Source organism: Ctenocephalides felis, unplaced genomic scaffold (genome assembly GCF_003426905.1).
Source record: "Ctenocephalides felis isolate EL2017-DRISC unplaced genomic scaffold, ASM342690v1 CF-g0.4_SCAFFOLD_00845, whole genome shotgun sequence".
Taxonomy (NCBI): domain Eukaryota; kingdom Metazoa; phylum Arthropoda; class Insecta; order Siphonaptera; family Pulicidae; genus Ctenocephalides; species Ctenocephalides felis.
The window spans coordinates 89,360,079-89,387,174 of record NW_020536999.1 but is presented as its reverse complement, the minus strand read 5'-3'; the positions used below and the strand labels follow the sequence as shown (position 1 = coordinate 89,387,174).

General features: G+C 30.5%; 2 protein-coding genes, 2 long non-coding RNA genes and 1 other non-coding gene across 5 annotated transcripts; 3 read left to right on the top strand and 2 right to left on the bottom strand.

The window, feature by feature from the left end:
• The first annotated feature begins 1,901 nt into the window (after positions 1 to 1,901).
• Positions 1,902 to 3,215, top strand: LOC113372613. The gene is made up of 3 exons (XR_003366777.1): positions 1,902 to 1,961; positions 2,083 to 2,212; positions 3,107 to 3,215. It is a non-coding gene; the product is annotated as an uncharacterized LOC113372613 (long non-coding RNA).
• A 9-nt stretch (positions 3,216 to 3,224) lies between these two features.
• Positions 3,225 to 6,133, top strand: LOC113362919 (zinc finger protein 708-like). The gene is made up of 2 exons (XM_026605415.1): positions 3,225 to 3,337; positions 5,002 to 6,133. The coding sequence occupies exons 1-2, from the start codon at positions 3,277 to 3,279 to the stop codon at positions 5,952 to 5,954; spliced, it is 1,014 nt and encodes a 337-aa protein (XP_026461200.1). The 5' UTR covers positions 3,225 to 3,276; the 3' UTR covers positions 5,955 to 6,133.
• A 2,805-nt stretch (positions 6,134 to 8,938) lies between these two features.
• LOC113363358 (gastrula zinc finger protein XlCGF8.2DB-like) lies at positions 8,939 to 10,807 on the bottom strand. Its single transcript, XM_026605851.1, has 2 exons — positions 10,678 to 10,807; positions 8,939 to 10,592 (listed from the first exon to the last, which is right to left on the bottom strand). The coding sequence occupies exon 2, from the start codon at positions 10,538 to 10,540 to the stop codon at positions 9,413 to 9,415; it is 1,128 nt and encodes a 375-aa protein (XP_026461636.1). The 5' UTR covers positions 10,541 to 10,592; positions 10,678 to 10,807; the 3' UTR covers positions 8,939 to 9,412.
• Positions 10,808 to 12,868: 2,061 nt separating this feature from the next.
• On the top strand, positions 12,869 to 12,952 carry Trnal-cag. The gene has a single exon. It is a non-coding gene; the product is annotated as a tRNA-Leu (tRNA).
• Positions 12,953 to 19,490: 6,538 nt separating this feature from the next.
• LOC113363647 lies at positions 19,491 to 22,189 on the bottom strand. Its single transcript, XR_003365935.1, has 2 exons — positions 22,124 to 22,189; positions 19,491 to 19,774 (listed from the first exon to the last, which is right to left on the bottom strand). It is a non-coding gene; the product is annotated as an uncharacterized LOC113363647 (long non-coding RNA).
• Between the last annotated feature and the right edge of the window lie 4,907 nt (positions 22,190 to 27,096).

The window sequence follows — 27,096 nt, the reverse complement described above, 5'->3', positions numbered from 1 at the left end:
ATTTTGTTGGAAATATATTTTATACACCTATATTTTGTTCTCATTTCGTGTAATCAGGTTTATCTTTTCTATATTATATATTTATATAAATCTTATCTAGAATTGAACCTAAGGGTAAATTTACGTGCTACGGTTAGTGGCGACATCTATGATATGCTGAAACAATTAAAATTGATGTAATTTCAAAGCGGCCGTGTTTGCCATCTGTTTATACATTATACTTGTTTATTTTGAACCTATATATATTTATTAACTTTCCATAGAGTAAGTTATAGTCATGTTATAGTAATCGCAAAAAAATCGAAAATAAATTTTTTGCATATCTTCACGTTTCAGCGGTTCCTGAACATTTGGCCATACCTTAGAACAAATGGATGTGTGTATGTGTGTGTGCGTGCATTTGTTTAGATGATATTTTTCATTAACACTACGGGAGTACGGATCAACCGATTAGAATGATTCAAATTTTATTGATGGGGAGACGTGCTGTTTACCTTTTGGGCAAAACAGGTTTACATGCTTTAGAGATGTGGAGCAAAAATAGCAGTTTTTGAGAGAATGGAACATCCGATTAGAATGATTCAAAAAACATTCAATTCGTATTGACGTGCTGATTAGTTATTTTGATAAAGGTAGGTCCAGTCCCTATCCAGTCGATTCAGAGATATGGAGCAAATAGTGCAAAAAATAGCAGTTTTTCAGAGAACGGAGTATCCGATTAGAAGGATTAAAAAAACATTCGATTCGCATTGACACGTGGTGATTAGTTTTTGGCAAGGCAGATTCAGATGTTTCGGAGATATGGAGCAATAATAACAGTTTTTGAGAGAAAAGAGCATCCGGTTAGAATGATTCAAAAAGCATGATTAGTTCTAGAGGAAAGTAGGTCCAGCGGATTCAAAGTTAAAAAAAATACAAATTTTCAAAAAAATATGCTAACTTTTAAATTTCAAAAATTCTAAAGGTAACATACCTTGAAATCAAGAATTTTAACTTTTTAATTTAGAAATATGAGATAATTCTCTAATGCATGATCAAATGTGAGATAAGACCCTTCTTAATTATCTAATTATTTTATTAACTTCCCGTAGGGTAAGTTATAGTAATGGGCCGAAAATCTAATTTGAAAATTTTTGCATATCTTTACGTTTCAAAGATTTCTGAACATTTTGGCATACTTTAGAAAAAATGAATGTGTATGTATGTAAGTATGGATAAAATTTTTCGTCCACGATTTCGGGCGCACGGATCAACCGATTTGAATGGTTCAAAAAACATTCGATTCCTATATTGATTGCGAGATGTGCTGATTAGTTTTTGGCAAAGGCAGGTCTAGCCGTTTCGAAGATACGGAGCTAAATTTGCAAAAAATGGCAGTTTTGAGAGAACTAAGCATCCGATTTTAATGATTCAAAAAACATTCAATTCGAAATGATGGGGAGAAGTGGTGATTAGATTTCGGTAAAGGTAGGTCTAGCCGTTTCGAAGATACGGAGCCAAAATATGCAAAAAATGGCAGTTTTTGAGAGAACTAAGCATCCGATTTGAATGATTCAAAAAGCTTTCTGTTTGTGTTGACGAAACGATTGTTTTTGGTAAAAAACTAAGTTTTATTTTAGCAATTTGCATTAAGGCACGATGCCATACACCACTTGTTATTATTGCCATTAATTAATAAATAAAGAAATAACGAAAAATATTTTTAAAACAGTTTTATTTCAAAATTAGAAATATTTTTATGTTGGTAACGCTGAAATCTTGTGCAGCTGTCAAACAAACTGTTAAATGAATGACTGGAATAAACATATTATTTCTTATTTATTTAATTGTTACACAAAGTTATAGATTAAAAATAATAATAAATATATTATAAATTAATAAATTTAAATATAAAAAATAGTGTACGCGTGCAGTATTTGTGATAAATTGATGAACATAGAAGTAATATAGAATACATTTAGGTTAGTTCACAAGAATAATTTTCATTAAGCTTAATTTATACAAAAAGAACTATGAATATTTACTTCTTGATAAAAGTATGCAAAGTATAATTAGAACTTAATTCTAACTTTTGTATTTCAGCTTTATAATAAAATAAAAGCTTTTTACAAGAAGTTGTGTCAATTTCCCTATCTGTCAAATATGAAGTGTCTTGAGGAAAAAATCATTTTGCTAACATAAATTGTGCAAATTAGACTTCTTTCAAATTAAGGTAACATTACAGAACAAGTTTATTGTAGATTTGATTCCGAGACAAAAATTTCTTAAGAATTAGATTTAAGGGGGTGTTCTAGTGTAGAAAATCAAAAAAATCTTTTTTTTTATTTCATATTTTCAAAGTTTAACTATCTAAGAATATGGGTATGAGAAGGTTTTTGAAAATTTGAATTGTTTTTGGAGATATAGGCATTTTACTGACTCGGTCTCCATACTGGTTTGGCTTCACTCAAAACTTTAAATGCGTTTTCCTCAGAACAGACTTTCCTCAGACAGAGAGTCTTGTTTATAGACCTATCTATAGCCTGAACTAGGATTATCCCCAAATTCCAATTTTTATTATTTTTAAAAAATTCGAGAAACTCAAAAAAACAGAAAAAAACACTTTTTTTTCAAACAGTCGCCAATTTGTAAAAAAAAAAAATTTTTACCCATCGCTAGTTCGGGCGATTGCGACATCATTGTAGATTAATAATCTTTTTATTTTTTGCATTTCCGATGCCTAGGAGGGTTGAAATCATGTCAAGACTGAGGTGCCAATTTTTTGAGCTCACCCACTTTATCAGCTGCCAGTTTTTACAATTTTCAACTTTTTTATTTGTTAATGTTTGTTTTGTATTTTAATAATATTAATAAACAAGTGGTGAAAAAATGGATAGTAAAAACATTCATTGCTTTCTTTTACGACACTTTAAAAATAACCTAAAATTCATTGCTCTACACTAGAATACCCTCTTAAACATTTGCATTAACTGGAAGCTGAAAGAATAAATATGAAATTCATTGTCCTTGTGAAAATAAAATCAATTGCTCAGTTGTCAACAACTCATGTGTCCATTTATAAATTTAGTTAAATTCATTATCAACTAAATTTTCACAATATTTATAGAATACACCTAGTGCAAGTATTTCAAAATGTCAGAAGCAACAACTATCCCTGACAATGAACCAAAAATTAAAATCGAACCACCAGAAAGTTCAATTGAAGACATTAAAAATGAAATAAAGGAAGAGCTTGAATTGTGTTTAGAAAATGAGACAACATGTTTGAAGCGCTTCATGAATTCTGTAGTAGAGATAGAAGAAGAGGTCAAGCAGGAATTAATTCAGGCTCCTTGTGGTAAGTGTAATTTAAAGTAGATTATTTACAATATAATTTAAAATAGCATCTGGTACAGTAATACCCCGCTTAACATGGGTGATACGTTTCACTAAACTAGAGCCTAATGCAAAGCAGCACTAAACCAGGCCATCTTTAGGGGAACATGTCTAGGAAATTGATTTAAACTAAATTTAAAAAGTATGTTTCTTTGATAAAAATGAATCCAAGCATTTATTTCTTAAAGCCCAAAATAATATCACATTTTTATTTCTTGCAAGGATAAAAGTAAATATAAAAAAAAGTGTGCACGTAAGTTTTACACGAGATTGAAGTAAAACTTATTTACTACTGTACAAAGTAGCAAATTTAAGTTAAGTAAAAATAAATACGTAATATAACAATTTTGAATAATGTTTATTAGTAATATGGTAACACTCGTGATGCACACATTTATTAGTGCCAACCATTATACACATTTATATAATGATGAATTGTAAATTATATATACATAATAGTATTAAAGATATGTGAAAATATTTGAAAACAATAATGTATTTAAAGTCATACTTCAAATATGGTACGATCGGTTTGTCATTGTAATTAGCACTTAGAAATGAACCTTCGTTAGAGAAATAAAGTAATTGCTGTTTAATAAATTTTTCAATATTTGTTCACACAGTGGATTATGTTAAACAATGCCTAAACAAATATTGTTTTTGCAACTTAACTCATCATGTAATTGTGTATGAAGAACTTCATGTAATTAAAATCAACATACATTCATTGACTGCTTGTATTTTTTTTACTTTTTCGCTCGCGATATAATCTCATTCTTTGAACAGCTGTAATATCTGTCTTGCCTAAAAAATATTTTACATTTTAATAACTTCAAAGATTTATAGTAACTACAAATAATATAGAAATAATTTCTAATCAATAAATTTACATTTAGTTCACGGCACAAATGTTTAATTTGTATTATTATTTTCAAGGAACAGGGTAAAATATTCTTCTGATTCAGGCATTTTTCATTAAATCAAGATATGTACTACAATGTAACTTTAAAATGTACGCATACAACGACAGATTTCTATTCACATACACGACGACTGATCACAATCGACCTCGAATCGAGCGAATGACGTATAGCTCCACCGTAACGGACTTCCGTTGCATTTGTACGGATTTACACCCTAGTCACGCCTAAAGAAGTTTTACTTCAATAATAAAATAAATATTCATAAATAAACAAATAAATAAATTTTAAGTCAGTTATATTTAGTTAGCCTTCCGGGTTTTCAGTATTCTGCCTTTTTGTGACAAAAACGTCTAATGTTTTTTGCCTTTTTCTTAAAAGTTCTTTATAAACGGATAGAGCATCTCTAACACCAAGCCTTACTTTTGAGTTCCTGTCAAAATTCGGATCATTTTTAATGAATTTTGATCCACTATTTCAGTAGGTAGACAAACTCATTTTTACAAACTCCATCGAAAGTTCTATTTGTTCAGAAACCTTTGAAACGTAAAGATATATACAAATTTTCGTTCTCGATTTTTTTGCGATTACTATAACTTGCCCTCGGGAAGTTAATAAAAGAGCGCTAAACCAAACAGCGTTAAGCGGGGTATTGCTGTTGTATTTTATAAAATAGAATGTACATATTGTTCAATGACTTTTCCAGATGCAAGTGCTTTAGAAATACATGTAACAGTTCATACTGATGAAAAGCCTTTTGTATGCACAATATGCAATAAAGTATTCACCATGAAAAATCATTTAGATCAACACGTTTGTGTTCAAGCCGGACAACAAACTTCAAACTCCAATGAATCTGATAAGCATAAACAAAATATTCCTGCTAATGCTGCAGAAGGTCTTCATAAATGTCAAGTATGTAATAAGGCATTCCAATATCCATGCAGCTTGAAAAACCACATGCTCATTCACAGTGGGACTAGCCCCCATAAATGTGAACTATGTGATAAGATATTCACACAATCGAGTCATTTAAAACAACACATGCGCGTTCACAATGGGGAGCGCCCATATAAATGTGAAAAATGCCATAAGACATTCACACTATTGAGTAACATGAAAGATCATATGAACGTCCACAGTCAAAAACGCTCCTACAAATGTAACATATGTGATAAAACATTCATTCATTCGAGAAGCTTGAAAAAACATACACTCGCTCACAGTGGAGATCGCCCCCATATTTGCAAACTTTGTAATCAAAGATTCACACAATCGAGTAGCTTAAAAACACATATGCAAATTCACAGTGGGGAGCGCCCTCATAATTGTGTAATATGCAATAAGAAATTCACGCGATTGGATACTTTAAAAAAACATATGCTCGTTCACAATGAAGAACGTTCTTTTAAATGTGAATTATGTGATAAGGCATTTAAGGAATTGAATACCTTGAAAGAACATATGCTTATTCACAGGGGGGATTGCCCTCATAAGTGTAAAATTTGCTTTAATGCATTCACAAGAGCGAGTCATCTGAAAAGGCATATGCTTATTCATACTGGACATCGTCCTCATTGTTGTGAAATATGCAATAAGAGTTTCACACAAGTAACTACTTTGAAAAGGCATATGCTTGTCCATACTAGAAAGAAATAATAATTATATTAATTATGAATTATGCTATAATAAGGGATAAACACAAGTAATGTAAAATATGCTATAATACATTCACAAGAGTAAGTAGCTTGAAAAGACGTATGCTAATTCACACTGGAGATCGTCCTCATTGTTGTGAAATATGTGATAAGAGTTTCACACAAATAAATACTTTGAAAAGGCACATGCTTGTCCATACCAGAAAGTAATAATAAATATACTAAATCTGAATTATACTATAATAAGGGATAAACACAAGTAATGTAAAATATGCTATAATACATTCACAAAAGAGTCACTTGAAAAGGCATATGCTAATTCACACTGGAGATCGTCCTCATTGTTGTGAAATATGCAATAAGAGTTTCACACAAATAAATACTTTGAAAAGGCATATGCTTGTCCATACTAGAAAGTAATAATAAATATATTAATTATGAATTATGCTATAATAAGGGATAAACACAAGTAATGTAAAATATGCTATAATACATTCACAAGAGCGAGTCACCTGAAAAGGCATATGCTTATTCATACTGGACATCGTCCTCATTGTTGTGAAATATGCAATAAGAGTTTCACACACATAAATACTTTGAAAAGGCACATGCTTGTCCATACTAGAAAGTAATAATAAATATATTAATTATGAATTATGCTATAATAAGGGATAAACACAAGTAATGTAAAATATGCTATAATACAGTCACAAAAGAGTCATTTGAAAAGGCATATGCTTATTCATACTGGACATCGTCCTCATTGTTGTGAAATATGCAATAAGAGTTTCACACAAATAAATACTTTGAAAAGGCACATGCTTGTCCATACTAGAAAGAAATAATAAATATATTAATTATGAATTATGCTATAATAAGGGATAAACACAAGTAATGTAAAATATGCTATAATACATTCACAAGAGCAAGTCACTTGAAAAGACATATGTTAATTCACACTGGAGATCGTCTTCATTGTTGTGAAATATGTGATAAGAGTTTTACACAAATAAATACTTTGAAAAGGCACATGCTTGTCCATAGCAGAAAGTAATTATAAATATACTAAATCAGATTTTTTTACATACAAGCCTTAAAATATATTCAAATCATTTAATAATTATAGGGCTTAAGTTTGATGTTAGGTTCAAAAATATATAGTTAAATTTAATAAATAAATAAAAAAATATTTGTGGTAAAAAAAACAAAGTGATTTTCCAAAGTGACAATCTTATATAATAAGGGATCAACACAAATATTAAACAAAATAAGAGGTTTATGTTAAATGTTTGTGCAGTTTGTATATATTTTAAATATAAATAAACAATGTTGTAAATGACCTATGTAAAATTTCATTGCAATGTTTTAGATATGTATATAGGTTGCCAATCGGCTGATCAAGAAGAATATGTATATCATTAATTACATAAAAAATCAGTTATTGATACAGGAGGGTTATTATACCAACTAATATTGATATTAATGATGATCTAGTTCACGCTTGTGTTGAAAAGTTAGTTTTTATAGAGAATAAAACCATAATTAACACGAAAAAAATCAAAATGAATGATTTTGTTCTTTGGTATTTGCTCAAGCACTTATTACAATACTCAAACCCCAAGGTAAAATTTTTGACAAGATAGTATATGAATACTATAAAACTCATATTCAATAGCTTCTATATTTTGCATTATTTCTAGCCACGAGTATTAATGGATTGTTTATTGTTTCTAGAACCAGCAAAAATAAAGTCGATATCAGCTAATTTTAATGCTGATTACAAATTCATTTTCTATTATAATTTTGCAAAATTTATGTCCGAAACCTGATATTAGATGATATATATAATTTTGACCCAAAGGCTACTAAGTTGTGAGTAAATTTAAGTAATGAAAAGTTAATGAAATTTGAATCTATTATGGAAATAGTGTTTTAGTGACGCTGATAGTCCTAGCAGATTTACAGGCACCAGGAGATTAGTGGTGAAACAACATCAATCCATACAAGGTTAGTGCATAATCCTATTTTTAACTTCCCATAGGGCAAGGTAAAATTTTTACATTTCTCGACGTTTTGAAAGTTTCTAAACATTTTGGCATACCTCAGAAAAAATGGATGGGTGTGTGTGTGTGTGGATACAATTTTTCGGTCACGTTTTCAGGCGCACAGATCAACCGATTTGAAAGGTTCAAAAAACATTCGATTGCTATTTATAGGGAGATATGCTGATTAGTTTTTGGCAAAGACTGGTCCAGCCGTTACGGAGATACCGAGCCAAGAGTGCAGAAAATACAAATCGACTTCTTGAGAGAACGGTGTATATGATTTGAATGATCTAAAAAACTTTTAATTTCTAATGTGTGGGAGAAGAGGTAATTAGTTTTTGGCAAAGGCAGGTCCAGCCATTTGGAAGGTACAGAGCTAAATGTACAAAAAATGGCAGTTTTTGAGAGAACTAAGCAGCCGATTTGAATGATTCAAAGAACTTTTTGCTTGTTTTCACAAAATAATAATAGTTTTTAGAAAAAAAAAAGTTTTAATTTTTTTTCCAAAAATTTTATTTGTGTATATCAAAAATAATTCAGATTTTAATTTTAATTTTGACTAAAGTTCTAATACACTTCAAACAAATAATTTCAACTTTGCAATTCAGTTTTTAAAATTGTTATAAATATTAGACAATGTTACAATATTTTAATAATCTAGTTGAAAACATTTAATATTCCTCGAACATTTCGGTACGGTATGGAAAGTTCCAGCAATTTGCCTTAAGGCACAATGCCATACACCACTAGTTTATTAATATATTACAGAATAATTAAACAAATAAATAAAATATCCAACCTTTAATAAAAAATTACATGTGGATTCACCACATTATTACAATATTTACAATATAAAACATTATTAAAATACAATATTTACATGAGTAGTTGATAATACTCATTATTGTTACCTGTTTATTTATCTTTATAATATTTATATATAAATTGTTATAATAGTATTTATTTTGTTGTACAAAATTAATGTCTTTCAATAAGATAAACCTTTATTGCAAGGTCTCTTTCGGTGACCATTATTGCATATTTAATATTTGTTATTACACTCCTGTATGAGTGTCCATGTGCTTTTTCAGATTATCGGCTCGTGTAAATGTCTTATCACATACATCACATTTATGGGAGTCTTCCCCACTGTGAACAAGCATATGTCGTTTCATGCTAGAATAATGAGCAAAAGTCTCATTGCATATTTCACAAGTATGTAGTTGTTTCCCACTGTGTACCAGCATATGTCTTTTCAGGTGAATGAGTTGCGTGAATGTCTCATAACATGTTCCACATTTATGGGGACGATCTGCAGTGTGAATGAGCATGTTTTTTCAAACTTCATGAATGTTTGGATAAAGAACAGCCATGCGTTTTTTCATGACCTTTATTGCATATTTATTATTTGTTATTACTCTCCTGTATGAGTGTCCATGTGCTTTTTCAGATTATTGGCTCGTGTAAAAGTCTTGTCACATACATCACATTTATGGGAGTCTTCCCCACTGTGAACGAGCATATGACGTTTCATGCTAGAATAATGAGCAAAAGTCTCATTGCATATTTCACAAGTGTGTAGTTGTTTCCCACTGTGTACCAGCATATGTCTTTTCAGTTGTATTTGTTGTGTGAATGTCTCATAACATGTTTCACATTTATGGGGACGATCTCTAGTGTGAATGAGCATATGTTTTTTCAAGCTACAGGAATGTTTGAATGTCTTATCACATGTTTCACATTTATAGGAGCTTTCCCCACCGTGAACGAGCATGTGCCTTTTTAAACAATATAAATGTGTGAATGTCTGATTGCATATTTCACAATTATGGGCGCGTACACCGCTGTGAATTGGCATATGTTTTTTTAAGCTGCTCATTCGGGTGAATGTCTGGTTACAAATTATGCATTTGTATTGTCGTTCACCACTGTGAATCAGCATATGTTGTTGCAGGTTCCTGGATTGTGAGAATTTCTTATCACATACTTTACATTTATTGGGGGAATCCTCACTGTGAATGAGCATGTGTTGTTTTAAGTTACGTGGATGCATGAATGTTTTATCACATACTTGGCATTTATAAGGGGTTTCTGCACAAATATTTTGGTCTGCATTATCATTGAAGTTTAAAGTTTGTTCCTCGGCTTGAGCACAAACGTGTTGATCTAAATGATTTTTCATAGTGAATCCTATATTGCATATTGTGCATACAAAAGGTTTTTCCTCTGCATGAGTTTTCAGATGTAGTTTCAGTGCATTTGCATCTAAAAAGGTTGTTGAACAATATATACATTCACTTTTATGAACTGCTTGATGTTTTTTAAAATTATTTCGCTTTGTGAACGATCTATTGCACACCTCACACTTATAACGAGCAGTCTGATTTACTTTTTGTTTGTCTTCTTCAAGGCATGTTTCTTCATCTTTTGAACAAGATTCAGGCTCTTCCTCTATTTCCCATTTAATGTCTTCGAATAGAAATTCTGGGGGTTCAATTTTTATTTCCGGAACACTGGTGAAGGCAGTTGTTGCTTCTGACATTTTAAGATAGTTGCACTATAGAAAGTACTTTTATCCTATCATTTTGCTCCTCCTGTCATCACGAATGTTTAAATTTATTTCTCATGAAACTTTTGTTGTAGAATCTAATTTACAATAAACTTGTTCTGTAATTTTACCTTAAGTTGGAAGAAGTCTAATTTGCACAATTTATGGAAACAAAATGATTTTTTCTTCAAGACACTTTATATTTGACAGATAGGGAAATTGACACAACTTCTTGTTATAATCTTTTATTTTATTATAAAGCTGAAATATAAAAGTTAGAATTCAGTTCTATTTATTCCTTGCATACTTTTATCAGAAATTAAATATTTATAGTTCATTTTGTATAAATTAAATTTAATAAAAATTACCCCTGTGATCTAACCTACATGTATTTTATGTTTATCAATTTATCACTGCACTCGTACACTACTATTTATATTTAAATTTATTAATTTATAATATATTTATTATTACTTTTAATCTATAACTTTGTGTAATAATTAAATAACTAAATAAATATGTTTTGTTTATTTCATAGTCATTCATTAGTCTGTTTGACAGCTGCACAACATTTCAGCGTCACCAACATAAAAATATTTCTAATTTTGAAAAAATTTTGTTTTAAAAATAAATTTCGTTATTTCTTTATGCATTAATTAATGCCGTTAATAATAATTAAATCACGATTTAATGATGAAAATCGAAAATGAAAAATTTTATATATCTTTACGTTTCAGAGGTTTCTGAACATTTTGGCATTACCTTAGAAAAAATCAATGTATGTGTGTGTGCGGATACAATATTTTCGTCGACGATTTCGAGAACACGGATGAACCGATTTAAATAATTCAAAAAACATTCGATTTGTATTGATAAGGAGAAGTGTTGATTAGTTTTTGTCTAAGGCAAGTCCAGCCATTTCGAAGATACGGGACAAAAAGTGCAAAAAATGGTAATTCAGTTTTTGAGAAAACGGAGCGTCCGATTTGAATAATTCAATAAATATTCTATTCATAATGATGGGGATAAGTGTGCACCATGGCGATTAGTTTTTAGCAAAGACAGGTCAAGTCGTTTCAAAGATTGTTGAAATCATCAGATGCTTAGTTCTCTCAAAAACTGCTATTTTTTGCATATTTAGCTCCGTATCTCCGAAACGACTGGACCTGTCTTTGCCAAAAACTAATCCCCACTTCTCGTCATTATTACCAATTGAATATTTTTTGGATCATGAAAATCGGACGATTAGTTCTTTTAAAAACTGCTATTTCTATTTTCTGTTTTCTTTGCTCTGTATCAACGAAACGGCTGGACCTGCCTTTGCCAAAAACTAATCTCCACTTCTCGTCATCATTACGAATTGAATATTTTTTTGGATTATTCAAATCGGATGCTCCGTTCTCTCAAAAACTCGATTTTTATTTTCTGCACTCTTTGCTCCGTATCTCCGAAATAGCTGGACCTGCCTTTGCCAAAAACTAATTAGCACATCTCTCTATCAAAGATCCCGTGCGACCGAAATCGTGGACGAAAACTAAGTTATAGTAATCGCAAAAAAAATCGAAAATAAGAATTTGTATATATCCAAATTTACGTTTCAAAACTTTCTGAACATTTTTGCAAATATTAGAATAAATTGATGTATATGTGCGTGTGCTGGTATACGGATATAAATTTTCGTCGACTATTTTGGGAACATGTTTCAACCGATTTGAATGATTCAAAAAACCATTCGATTCCTATTGATAAGCAGACGTGCTTATTAGTTTTTGGACAAAGCAGGTTCAGCCGTTTCGGAGGTAGGGAGCAAGAAAGCAGTAAATAGAAATCGAGTTTTTGAGAGAATGGAGCATCCGATTTGAATGATCCAAAAAACATTCAATTTGCAATGATGGGGAAAAGTGGTGATTAGTTTTTGGCAAAGGCAGGTCTAGCCGTTTCGGAGGTACGGAGCTAAATGTGCAAAAAATAGCAGTTTTGAGAGAACTTCCAAAATATTTCAAAGCATAGGATAAATCAAATTTTTTAAAAAGGTAAATTTTTTCCAAATATTTTAACCCCTTCCACTAGATGTCGCCGCTCCGGCGTAAAATTCATATTAATTTAGGAATTAGCGAGTGGAAAGGGTTAAAAAAAATTAAAAATCGATTTTTATTTTTCAAAGTTCTAATCAAAATTGAGTTTTTTTTAAATTATTATTTGTTACCGCTGGTTTATTATTTTATTAATAATATTGTAATATCTATAAATATTAATAATAAATTATTTGTATTTCATAGTCGATAGTATGTCATCACTGCAATATATCGCTAAAGCTCGTATGTCAGGATGGCCGAGTGGTCTAAGGCGCTGCGTTCAGGTCGCAGTCCACTTCTGTGGGCGTGGGTTCGAATCCCACTTCTGACAAATTATTTTTTATATTTTTTTTATTACAAAATTAATAATTCTTATTATTATTATTTATATTTTATCTATAAATAATATTTTATATTAATAACAACAGTAATTAATTATGACTTTGTAATAATAAATATATAACTAGTGGGATGTATGGCATCGTGCCTTAAGGCAAATTGCTAGAACTTCCCGTACCGTAACGAAAGGTCCGAGGAATTTTGAAAGTTTTCAAATAGATTATTATAAATATTGTAACATTGTCTAATATTTATAAGAATTATATAAACTGAATTGCAAAGTTGAAATTATTTATTTAAAGTATATTAGAACTATAGTCAAAATTAAAAATTAAATGTGAATTACTTTCGATATACAAAAAATTTTTTTTTGAAAAAAAAAATAAAGTTGAAACAATTTTTTTTCCAAAATCAATTATTTTGTTAAGATAAGCAGAGTGTTCTGAATCATATAACTCGGACGCTTAGTTTTCTCAAAAACTGCCATTTTTTACACATTTAGCTTCGTTTCTTCGAAATGGCTGGGCCTGCCTTTGCCAAAAACTAATAACCACTTCTCCCAATCATTACTAATTGAATGTTTTTTAGAACATTCAAATTGGATGCTCCGTTCTCTCAAAAATTCGATTTCTATTTTCTGCACTCTTTGCTCTTTATCTCCGTTACTGCTGGACCTGCCTTTGCCAAAAACTAATCAGATCGTCTTCTTATCAATACGAATCGAATGTTTTTTGAATGATTCAAATCGCTTCATCCATGTTCCCGAAATCGTCGACGAAAATTTGTATCCGCACACACACACATACACGCACATACACACACACACATACATCCATTTTTTCTAAGGTATGCCAAAATGTTCAGAAGGTTTTGAAACGTAAAGATATATAAAAATTTTCATTTTCGATTTTTTTGAGATTACTATATGACTTGCCCTACGGGAAGTTTACGACGGCGATTTTACATTCTTTTCAATAATTTAAATAAATAATTAGGGAATAGCATTATTTTTTGAAGATATATATGTTAACAATAATATGAATTACAGGTTATTTTTTAAATTAATAAGTAAAGTAATAAATATTTACTACTATTAATTGATAATGAATAAATGCATAACTTACATTAAACTTGATAAATTGAAGATAAAAGAAATAAAATTGCATAAATATTTTTATTTACATATATTTAATTAATACATGCTGAAAAATATTATTGTAGTTCAAAGCAATATAAAATGTTTAAAATTTATTCTATAACTTAAAAGAAATGTAAAGAATTGTGGAAAAGTCAATGAGTATTAATAATTTTCAAAAATTTTAGGTACTATGAAGATACACTTGCAGGATTATAGGACATTTTAAAACTTTATTTAGAACATTTTTCACTTTGTGGAAGACGAGATACAATTTGTAACCAAAATTTATACTGAAGATACTGGAACATGTAGTTTAAACTATTAGCATAACAATTATTATTAAAAAATAATTGTATTCATAGATAAAAAGAAGAGTATATTGTACTATATGTATGTTTGTATTATTGTACAAAATTTATTCTTGAAACTTGTCTAATGTAAGTTAAAATTGTTTATTGATTATAGTTTTCAAGTAATTAACAGTAATATAAAAAAGTGTATTAATGCAGGTGTTTTTAAAGTACGCACTATATGCAGATGTTTTATAATTATTTATCATTGTAACCTTTAAAAACAAAGAGTATTAAGCGAATTTAAAAATTTTAGTTTTAAAATTTGAATTTCGCGCCTTCGACTTTGTCACTTTGATTAGTTTCGTACTTCATGGCAGTTCGTTCTTGATGGCCGCCATTTTTATAGAGAATTTTGTGACAGATGTGTGCAAATTAATTAATTAGTGATTTTAATTGTTTTTCTAATTAGTTGTTATTAATTTATGCATTATATTGTTCTACTAATTATGCACATCATTTTGATATAAAATTCGTGTGTAATGATATGTTTTTAGAGCAGATACGTACCGAGGTTCTTCACCCTTAACCTATCTCTGTCAAAATTTTTAATTCTAATTAATCATTTAATCAAATACTTTATTTACAGCTTCCAATGTATCCTTTATATTTATTCATATATGCAATTGTCAAATATGTCAAGTATGTAAGATTCGAAAGGCTGCAAGTACTTCTGTGATGTATCTGTATTTTTTCAAATCTAGGTCACAAAATTCTCTAAAGAGTTCGTTGCTTTGTTGTTCGTCGTGTCGTGTGTTGAGTCACGAAGACTCCACTTGGACATTTACAAATTATAAATTAAGTTTATAAAGTCAGTGATCAAAGTAGTGTGATGTAGTGATTCACAAATGTTCAGCTCTGGAGCTTCTAGCAGATGCTTTGGAGGATTCATTTTGAGGAGGAGACTTGGATTTAATTCCTAGCAACCTGTGGAAGCGTCAATGTGAGTCCAAGCAACCTTTATACATCGACGAGTCAATGAATACTTTTCTGAAATCATAAACAGGAATTTATCGTTAAACAAATAATGCACTGATAAACTGATTCTAAAACATATAACAAATAATTTCTTGCATTTGTATTGTATAAATCAAAACAGCCTGTATGTATTTCAGTGAATATTTGCTGACTCATGCACATAGAACTTATGCTACATGGACTGCTAATATTCGTATTTTTTCCATTGTATCCATTCATTGTTTTTCTAGAAATGATATTAATAATTGCCATTATATTATTGAAATGAAACTATAACGGATAATACTTGAATTACTTTGTCTTTTTTTTTTATTTATTTATTTATTTGATATAATTCGTGCATACTGTATCTCAGTCAGACAATTGTTCTGGTATGAGACATCACAACAATTATAACAAAAATAAATCTAAATTTTATGTTAACAGACTTACATTAAGGCATCTATATATTTTTACTTATTACTATTATACACACATATATGCACAGAACGCTTGCTTACATACCTACATACATACTTATACCTAATTGTAATTAATGACTATCATGATGAATATTATTAATATAATTTCTTACAAAATTATCAGTCATCAGTCAATTATTATGATATTATTGAAATAAAACATATGACATTTAATCAGTTGTGAGAGTTTCACAGTCCCTTCTATTTTTACACATTTATTTAGCGCTCGACTAGCAGCCCATGTTGTATAAAGTTTATACTTGTGCATCTTTAGTCTTTTATGCACATGTATCTGCTAAATGTTTATTTATTTATTTAAAATAATTGCATAGTAATATTATTGATACAGACGCTTATGTCTAAAGTTTAAATTCATATTTTTTTAATTGGAGCTCATATATTAGATAATCTATTTAATAAATGTTTATATTTGACATGATATTTTGCTTAACTATATTTTGTCATTGTTTTTGCAATTCTAAATACAAATAAAATACAATTTATCTCAAGTACTACTTTAGCAGACGTATGTGCAAAAATGTCGAATATCACTTGCATATCTATCTGATAGACGCACTTTGTTTAATTGTTAAACTTGCAAGTGATGTTCTGTATACATAAAAATGTTTTTAAACAATTCACTACAGGGAAAACACATTGATTCATTTTTGTTATCAATTTTAAAAATCAATATAATACAGTTTTTGCTTCTCGTATACATTTGTTAACCTTAATTTATTTTCATTATACTTGCATAAATAATAAATTAAAAGAAAAGGTTTCTCTGAGATCTTCTTGTAAAAGTAATATGACTTGATTTGGTTTCATTTATTTGTTGAGCAACTTTTATCTGAATATCATTTGTGTAAGGGATATGCAAAATGGGTCCTGACATCCCTCCTTGTGCAATTCCTGAATTAATGGTATTTCAGATGAAACTTTAGTTCTGTTGAATCTGTATATCAGATAACATTTCAACAACAAATATATCTCACACGGCAAAGATTTTTATTTTATTTTATAAAGCTAAAGTTATTTACCTTTATATTTACAAAATTCTTCATTTTACAAAGCTTTGTTGATGTTGTTTGTTATTCTCTGGTAAAGAATTTTAGAATTACATTTCTAGTATCAAATTCATGTGTTCTCCCTATAGTGATATTGACTGCATGTACATTTTTATTAATGATAACACGATTGTTGGTTTTGATCAAAATATTTAAGACTCAATTATGACATTCCTAATTATTATTGATTAAATGCAACTTTCAAAAGACTTTCATTGTAATTTTATTTTAAATTAATTTGATTATATTGCTGCATAGTTAAATTATAGATTTTTATTCTTTTATTGCTAAAAACAATTTTGATCAGGACATGCAATCGAAGTTTCGAACAGTTGACTTGAATGATTAGACAAAACATAATTTTGTTTACAAGTTTATTATTTGATTCAAGTTTTAAAAATTATCTATCTCAATTTTTAAATTTAACAATGAGGTTTTTAACAGTTTTGATATTTTTAATTTTCAAGTTTTTGAACATTTTTTAATACTTCATTTTACAAGTTTTGTTGAATTTCTTTTATAAATTTTTTTCAATACTTTGTATATTGTTCAAGTCAACGACATTTGTTTTTGTCTTGAATAATCGTAAAGGTTTCACATGCTCAGTAATTTTTATTCATTCAAGATCATTTCTTCGATTTGATTAACATCAATCCAACTTTTAATTAAAGAATCCTTCCGATTAATTTTATTAAAACAATATATATTGAAACCTTTTCGATTATGACAGACGAGTTATTTATGCATGCTATATCATCTCGAAGCCAACATTTGAATGAATGAGAACCACATTGAAATTTTCAAGACGAGAAAGTTTTATTGGGGCATATTTAAAAATTTTAACTAAGTTTTTTTTAACTAAGTCCCAGTAATTCTTTCTCGTTGCGAAAATTTCAAAGTGGACCTTATTTCATTCGAGTGTTGGCTTTGGGAATTGGTGTGAGGGAACACTAAAAAACATAAAAAAGTTTCAACGCTGAACAGAAAAGAGAAAAATTGATCTGGGACTTAGGGGTTTTTTTTGGTCCCTCCTCCCCCTCCTTCCTTCTTCCCTCCTCCTTTTCCCGCTTTTTTCGCTTTTTTCACATTTTTTTTCCTTTTTGGTGTTGTTTTTTGGTAGATTTTAGGGTTCGGCATGACTCGTCCGCAATGTGTCTCTCTGTGTGTAACCTCTCGCATCATGAATCTCAGGTTGACCATCACTTCGTGTGTTCGTTTCAGGACCCTCTGCGTCTGCCAACAGCCAGCCACCAGCACTGCTCTATTTTTTCAGCTTCAGAGTTGGTCGTCGTCGCCTCCAGCCGGATTCGATCCCCTCACCTTCTGCCTCCAGATTGATGTCACCGAGTACGCGGTCACCTTAACCACTCGGCTATTTGTTATATTGATGATAATAGTTATTTTTATATTCTTATAATGTATTAATATTGAATTTGAATAAAGTATATGTATCATACACATCTCTCTTATTCATCCATCTGCCTCTACCCTTCTCTTTCCCCCCGTTCTTCTGCTACCTTGGTCATCTTTCTCTTACAGTCAAGTGCGAGCCAAGTCAAGTTTTTTGTTTTTCAGAAATATTCTAAGTGTCAAGGTCGAACTAATATTTGATATTTATGAAAAACTAGACATTTGATTTTTCAAGCATCTTTGGGATTTGAACCGAGAAACACCGAGCAACCGTAGTGGTAACTTAACGGTCTCGGCCAACTGGCTATACAGAAACTTTATCTATTTCTAGAAATATAAAGTCTATTGCCGTTAAAGTCGCCCAACAACCGTTGCTAAACATTTTCTGTAAATATTTTTACGATTGTCGTTGCCATGGTAACCGTTGTTAACATTTTTCTAGATATGGTTCGTAAAGATAATACAGTACAAAGAAACCTGAATAATTTCTTATATTAGAAATGAGAACAAAATATATGAAGTACAAAATATATTTTCAAATATATCACAAACATATTTTTACATAACAATTAAATTAAAATTAGTAGTGACATGTTATAAATGTAAAAATTATTATACTTAACAAGAAGTATTATAATTTTACAATTGTAATTAGTTGGCGTTTTTTCTATTTTCAAAAATTTAATAAATTACCGAAATAATTTAACGTAATTTAAATAAAATATTAAAGAATGTGTATTATGTTTGAAATTACACTGAAGATGAGGTATAACATGGTCTCGAAACGTCGGTAATTACCAAATAAAATGTGTGTTAAAAATCTGAGTGTTGTATTGTTCATATTCAAAATTTAATATTCGGTTCCACTCATATCACAAAATTCTATAATATATATATATATATATATATATATTATAACAAATGTATTCTGAGTGGATAGTAGATATTAATTTGGAAATATGAACAAACAACACTCTTTTTGCACTAATTTATTAAATAATAATTTTCACAAACGTTTCGAGACTAGATTTGTCTCATCATCAGTGTGTTATAATTTAAGATTTAAAATATGGAAACCTAAATTAGCATTTTGTGTTATCCATTACAAGTCGCTCGATACACGTTGTTTGTTCATATTTCCAAATTAATTTATTTGTATAATTTTTACAACGACATAAACAAACAGAATTAATACTGTTACTGAATATAAAGAATAACTTATTATTAATATTGTTTGTGTTCTTTATAATACTGAATTTTTTTTTAACATTAATAGTTATTTGAATAGTGGATATTATCTTATCACTTGCCAATTATAGCACCCAATTTGGAAATCCTGGAGTTGGTGTATTGCTCGTTGTCGTTGTTGACTTCGTGGTGGTGGTTGGTTCTTCTGTGGTTGTAGTCGGTCTAAACATAATAAAGATTTGGTTAATAGAATTATATAATAAAAGTAATAATTTGTTCATAGAATTCAGAAAATTCCAAACAATGTATAAGCATATATTATATATTAGATTTAATATTAAAATTACAGTAGTCTCACACATAAAACGATTTATTAAATGAATATGATTTAATATCTCCGAAATATAGTAAAAAAACTCTGATGTTTTTTTTAAACCTGCTTTGGTTTGAGACTAAACCAACTCCTCGCGCTGTCAATACGAACAGAATGGCTTTCGAACCATCAAAATCGGTTCAGTCGTTCTCTGAAATATAGCATATGAAGTACTCTACCACTCTACTACTAGAAAAAATCTGACAATTTTATTTAAACCTGCTTTGGTTTAATTAACTAAAACTAAACTAAGTCCTCGCGCTGTCAGTACCAATAGAATGGCTTTCGAACCATGAAAATCGGTTCAGTTGTTCTCTCAAAAAATAGAAATATAGCATATGAAGTACTCTACTATGAGCAGGAAGTCTGGAAACTAACTACTAGTAAAAAAATCTGATGATTTTATTTAAACCTGATTTGTTTTGAAACTAACCAAGTACTCGCGCTGTCGACACGTATAGAATGGCTTTCGAACCATCAAAATCGGTTCAGTCGTTCTCTCAAAAAATAGAAATATAGTATATGAAGTACTCCACTACTAGTAAAAAAAATCTGATGATTTTATTTAAACCAGCTTTGTTTTAATAAACTAAAACTAGTACCAATAGAATGGTTTTCGAACCATCAAAATCGGTTCAGTCGTTCTCTCAGAAGTAAGTATAAAATATTATATAAAGTACTCTACTACTAGTAAAAATATCTGATGACTTTATTTGAACCTGCTTTGGTTTAATTAACTAAAACTAAACTAAGTCCTCGCGCTGTCGATACGAATAAAATGGCTTTTAAACTATCAAAATCGGTTCAGTCGTTCTCCCAAAGAATAGAAATATAGCTAGTAAAAAATCTGATGATTTTATTTAAACTTGCTTTGGTTTAACTAACTAAAACTTAACTAAGTCCTGGCGCTGTCAGTACCAATAGAATGGTTTTCGAACCATCTAAATCGGTTCAGCCGTTCTCTCAAAAATAGAAATATCGCATATAAAGTACTCTACTATGAGCAGGAAGTCTGGAAACTAAACCAAGTCTTTGCAATACAGAAATCTAATGCTTGTTGAACTATCCGATCATAATCGGTTTAGCAGTTTTCTTTAAAAATAAATGATTGCCTTTGAAGAGCACCAGTGTGATCAGGAAGCATGGACATAAAGATATGAAAGTTAACTGGATACTGTCATTAGTATCAAAAATACTTTGAATCATCAAAATAGCTTCAGCAATTTCTCCAAAAGACGGAATAAAATAATAACAAGTACTCCAAAACGATCAGGAAGTCCGGAGAAAAAAAAAAGTTATACTTTTTTTAAAATAAAATATATATTATATTAATTAAAAAACTCAACAAAACAACTTATGGCATCTTGATCGTTTTGAAGTACTTTATGTACGAAGTTTCTGATTTTTTGAAAAACGTCTGAACAGATTTTGATCATTCAAATACCATTGGATTCGTATCGACACCATAAAATGTTAGACTAGTGGTCAGTGATCATTTTGGAGTACTTACAAAATTATTCATGGTGAGCTGTACAAAGTAATGTGAAATTAATGTACTAGTGAATACGGCTGAACCGATTTTGATGATTCAAATGATTATCAAATGCCATTCAGCTCGCATTGACAGTACGGAATCTTAGTACAGTGACCAGACCTCCTGATCTTTGTAAAATTTACGTCTGGAGCATAGCTCTGTACGGATCAGAGACATAGACTCTAAGAAAAGTCGTCAAGAAATACTTGGAAATTTTTGAAATGTGGTGCTGGAGGCTGATGGAGAAGATAAAGTGGACTGACAAGATAATAAAAAAGTCTTGAAAAAGGTGGGCGAAGAAAAGACTCTACTGAAAAAAAAAAGGAAACTGGATTGGATCCGTTCTGCAAAAAAAGTGCCTCCTGCACGTCGTCGTCGAGGGTAGAACAGAAGGAATAAAAGGATTGGAAGAAAGAGAATGCAGATGGTTGATGACTTACGCGAGAAGAGAAAATACAGGGAACTGAAAGCCGTGCAGGATCAGGAAGCATGGAAGCAAAGATTTGGAAAGGTAAATACATAAAAATATGTAAAAAGTGGTAATGGGAATTATAGACGATGAAGGGTAATCCTTACATCATTTATTTATGGTGGCTCACACCTTGAACCTGTCTTCTGGCACACTATTACTAATTTACTACCATATATTACTCTTTCCACTAACATTTCCGTGGTTGGCATCTCCGTCGTCGTCGTTGGTACCTCTGTAGTCGTCGTTGGCATCTCTGTTTGGTTGTTGTAGTGTCCATTCCCGTGGTCTGCGTCGTGGTCTCCTCGGTCGGCCACCTTGCGGTTGTCGTTGTAGTAGTTGTTGGTGGTTGTGGTTGGCTTCTTCAGCAGGGTTCCAGCAGCAGCAGGGACTCCATCAAGGGCTGCTGGAACTCTATCAAAGGCTCCAGGGACTCCATCAAGGGCTGCAGGGATTCCATCAAGGGCTGCAGGGATTCCATCATCTGGTGATGCATCTTGTGTTGTGGTGTCATCTTGAGAACTGCCCCAAAGGGAGAAGAAGGTCGGCCAACCATGGACGAATGAAACTGAGAGTAATAGGCAGAGCTAGAAGAAAATCAATGAATTTATTGTTTTAGTTGGTGCAATCCAGTAAACACCGAGTGAAAGTAGCAATCTGAAATCCACATAAATTCCACATCGGTGTCACAGCGCTGAAGTCACGCTTGTGGATTTCAGATAGAATTCAAATCACACGGTGTTTACTGCAAACTTTATATTTCAAATCATTAGTTAATATAAATTTAATATATTAAAGATATTTACTATTAACTTCATTTCTATGCTGCGTTGTGTTTTAGAGTTGTCTTTATTAATTAATTAATTTAAATAATTATACAAGTTCAAGATTCATTTTTATACTTGCTTATCTTATCTGTAACGATTGTCAATTACAATTATCATAATCTTATAATTATTTAAATATTTATTTGCATATTATTAAAGTAATGACGTTTGAAATGAAAAGGAGGCCTCTCAAAGTCTAGTAATTTTAAAAATTTTGAATTTATAATTGAAAAAAAAAGTCTTAATCTTTGTGCAATTGTGCTATCATTTTTACTGTGGTCCTAGAAATGTTATTCAGAGTTATGGTTCCAAAGTTTAAATGAATTAAATTAATAAAAAATTAACTACAGTAACCAAAATTAGTCATAATTTCTTCAAAAGTCTAGGTTGCACTTAAAAGCCCATAATTTCCAAATTTTCTAATTCTTTTTCAGGAGAGTTAAGATCAATACTATCACCCCGTTTCGGCTTAACGTTAAGTTCTGGGACACCCTATATACATAATGGGATAATACACAAATTGAATCTACGTTTAATTCTGACCGCCTCAGGAACTTAGTATATCAGATTAATTGCTTTAATTGCGAACTTTTTTATATCGGAAAAAATACCAAGCAATTCAAGACTATGTTAACCGAATACAAAAATAATTTCAACCATAACATAGATTTTTTCAAGCCAAAAATTTTAGATTTTGAAGAGAACGTAATTAAAAGAAAATTCGCTTAGGGGTTGTTTCTGCAAATGCATAACAACAGGGTCATAAACAAACAATTTGACAACAAGGCCCTGAACGAAACAAACACGTGATTCCTAAATAGCGTGTCAAAATTTCTTAAAAAATGACAAGATTTCATCGCTTTTTTAATTTCCTCGTAAAATTTGAACATATGTTAAGAACTGCTTCAAGAAAAAACGTGACATTTCTATCTTAGAAGAATCCGAATAGTCAATACATAGTTTCGACAACTTATTAAAAGTTACTCATGTTTATTTATGTGTTTTGCCATTTGTGATGTTAAAAACTATATATTTTACCACTGTGCACATACTCATACCATGGAGTAATAATGTTTTCGTCTGTTATATTAGGATACAAAATTGTTAGTGTTTTTTTATTATTATTATTGATTTTCTTACAAAATTTCTTACAAATTATTTATTTAGTGTTCATTTTTATAGTTAAATTGATTGCCACTGAATGAAGGCTAAGATGCTAGCCGAAACGTATGGATTTTAAATAATTTTCTAAAGGCTCTTAATCTTGATTCCATGATGAATAGGATTTAATTAGATGTTAAGTAATTTATAAATATTCTTATGTGTCATAATATTTGAGTTCTTTGAATACTATACAGATGGCGCAAGAATTTATTTAATGACGTATGTTAATAACAAATATAAGAAACTTTCTAGAAAATTTAAGAATACTATTAAAGAGTCATTTTTTATTCATTTGTAAGCATTGGCGCCCTTGGGAGCAATAAAATTCGAAAATGTCCTTGTTAAGGACCACCCTAATATATATATATATATATATATATATATATATATATATATATAATACACACGATAATTTTACAAGTGAACTTGAAAAACATGTTTACGACATCTCTTGTTTATTTAAACGAACTTCAACTTAAAGCGGATTATTAAATCTGCAAACAAGGTCGATTTAAATTACTTTATTATCTAAAATTTAACAAAAACTAAGATAAGATAAAACATTTGATATATCATCTTGCAGGTCATATATAAATAAATAAAATACGCACTCACCATTGACATGTTCCACTCATCACTGTATTCATGAAAAATCTATGCACCCTGATACCAAAAACGATTACCTAAAACATATAATAATAAAATTATGACAAATAATAATTTTATTAATGACTATTAATAAAAACTTACCTTCTTCAACAGTGGCGACATCTTTTGGCTGAAAATTTGACTACAGAGTCATCTGGAGGAGTTTTAAGGAACATTTTGTTTTGTAAAAAAAATTACGTGTTACACAAAGTACAGTAGTAATTTTTTGCGTATAAATACAGTTAAATGCAACAGGCTTGTATTACTAATTTTGCTCGTATGAAGAAGAAAACGAGCCGTGCTTTCGGCAGCTCGTATCTCAAAAATCTTGTACGAGGAGTCACTCGTAAGGCGGGGTACCACTGTATATAAACAAAAAGTTTGTACAATACAAAAGGAGGTCAAATGTTCCTTTATGATCAGAAGACTCGGCCTCTTTAACGATTCAGATTTAAGTACTCCATAGTGATCAGAAGGTCTGGAAAATAATCTAAGAGCCCCCACAGTAAATACCAATCGAACTGTTTTCGAACCATCAAAATCTATTCAGTCGTCGTCACAAAAAATTCGATAAAGTTTGTATAACACACTTAGAACTGACTTTAGAAGTACTCCACAAAGATAAGGAAGTCTGGAAGCTCAAGTAAAGGCTCTCTCAAACACGCAAACACCAAATGCTCCCTAACTACCAAAAAACACGGACTCTTTGACGATTTAGAGGTTACAAAATCAAACTATTTTGGTATAAATAATAAAAACTCGATATATTTTTTTATAACACACAATGATTGACCTTAGAAGTACTCCAAAATGATCAGGAGGTCTAGAAACTGGAAAGGCTCCCTCAAAACCGCAAACCAAATGCTTTTCAACTACGAAAAAACACGGACTCTTTGACGATTTAGAGGTTACAAAATCAAACTATTTCGGTATAAATATAAATAAATAAAAACTCGATATAAATTTTTTATAACACACAATGATTGACCTTAGAAGTACTCCACAATGTTCAGGAAGTCTGGAAGCTAGAGTAAAGGCTTTCTCAAAACCGCAGACACCAAATGCTCCTTAACTACCAGATAACACGGACTCTTTGATGATTTAGAGGTTACAAAATCAAACTACTTCGATATAAATAATTAAAAACTCGATATAAATTTTGTATAACACACAATGATTGGCTTTAGAAGTACTCCACAATGATCAGGAAGTCTGGGAGCTAAGTAAAGACTCTCTCAAAACTGCAAACATCAAATGTCCCTTTCCTACGGACTCTTTGACGATTTAGAGGTTACAAAATCAAACTATTTCGATATAAATAATTAAAAACTCGATATAATTTTTTTATAACACACAATGAATGGCCTTAGAAGTACTCCACAAAGATCAGGAAGTCTGGGAGCTAAAATAAAGGCTCTCTCAAAACCGCAAACACCAAATGCTCCTTAACTACCAAAAACACGGACTCTTTGACGATTTAGAGGTTACAAAATCAAACTACTTCGATATAAATAATTAAAAACTCGATATAATTTTTTATAACACAAAATTGATGGACTTCAGAAGTACTCTACAAAGATCACAAAGTCTGGGAGCTCAAGTGAAGGCTCTCTCAAAACCGCAAACACCAAATGCTCCTTAACTACCAAAAACACGGACTCTTTGACGATTTAGAGGTTACAAAATCAAACTACTTCGATATAAATAATTAAAAACTCGAAATAAATTTTTTATAACACAAAATTGATGGACTTCAGAAGTACTCTACAAAGATCACAAAGTCTGGGAGCTCAAGTGAAGGCTCTCTCAAAACCGCAAGCACCAAATGCTCCTTAACTACAAAAAAACGGACTCTTTGACGATTTAGAGGTTACAAAATCAAACTACTTCGATATAAATAAATAAAAACTCGAAATAAATTTTTTATAACACAAATTGTGGACTTCAGAAGTACTACAAAGATCACAAAAGTCTGGGAGCTCAAGTGAAGGCTCTCTCAAAACCGCAAGCACCAAATGCTCCTTAACTACAAAAAAACGGACTCTTTGACGATTTAGAGGTTACAAAATCAAACTATTTCGATATAAATAATAAAAACTCGATATAAACTTATTATAACACACAATTATTAATCTTAGAAGTACTCCACAATGATCAGGAAGTCTGGGAGCTAAAGTAAAGGCTCTCTCAAAACCACAAACACCAAATGCTCCTTAACTACCAGATAACACGGACTCTTTGACGAATTAGAGGTTACAAAATCAAACTATTTCGATATAAACAATAAAAACTCGATATAAATTTTTATAACACACAATGATTGACCTTAGATGTACTCTCTCAAAACTGCAAACATCAAATATTCCTTCCCTGCGGACTCTTTGACGATTTAGAGGTTACAAAATCAAACTCGATATAATTTTTTTATAACCACCAATGATTGACTTTAGAAGTACTCCATAATGATCAGGTAGTCCGGGAGCTAAAGTAAAGCTCTCTCAAAACTGCAAACATCAAATGTTTCTTTCC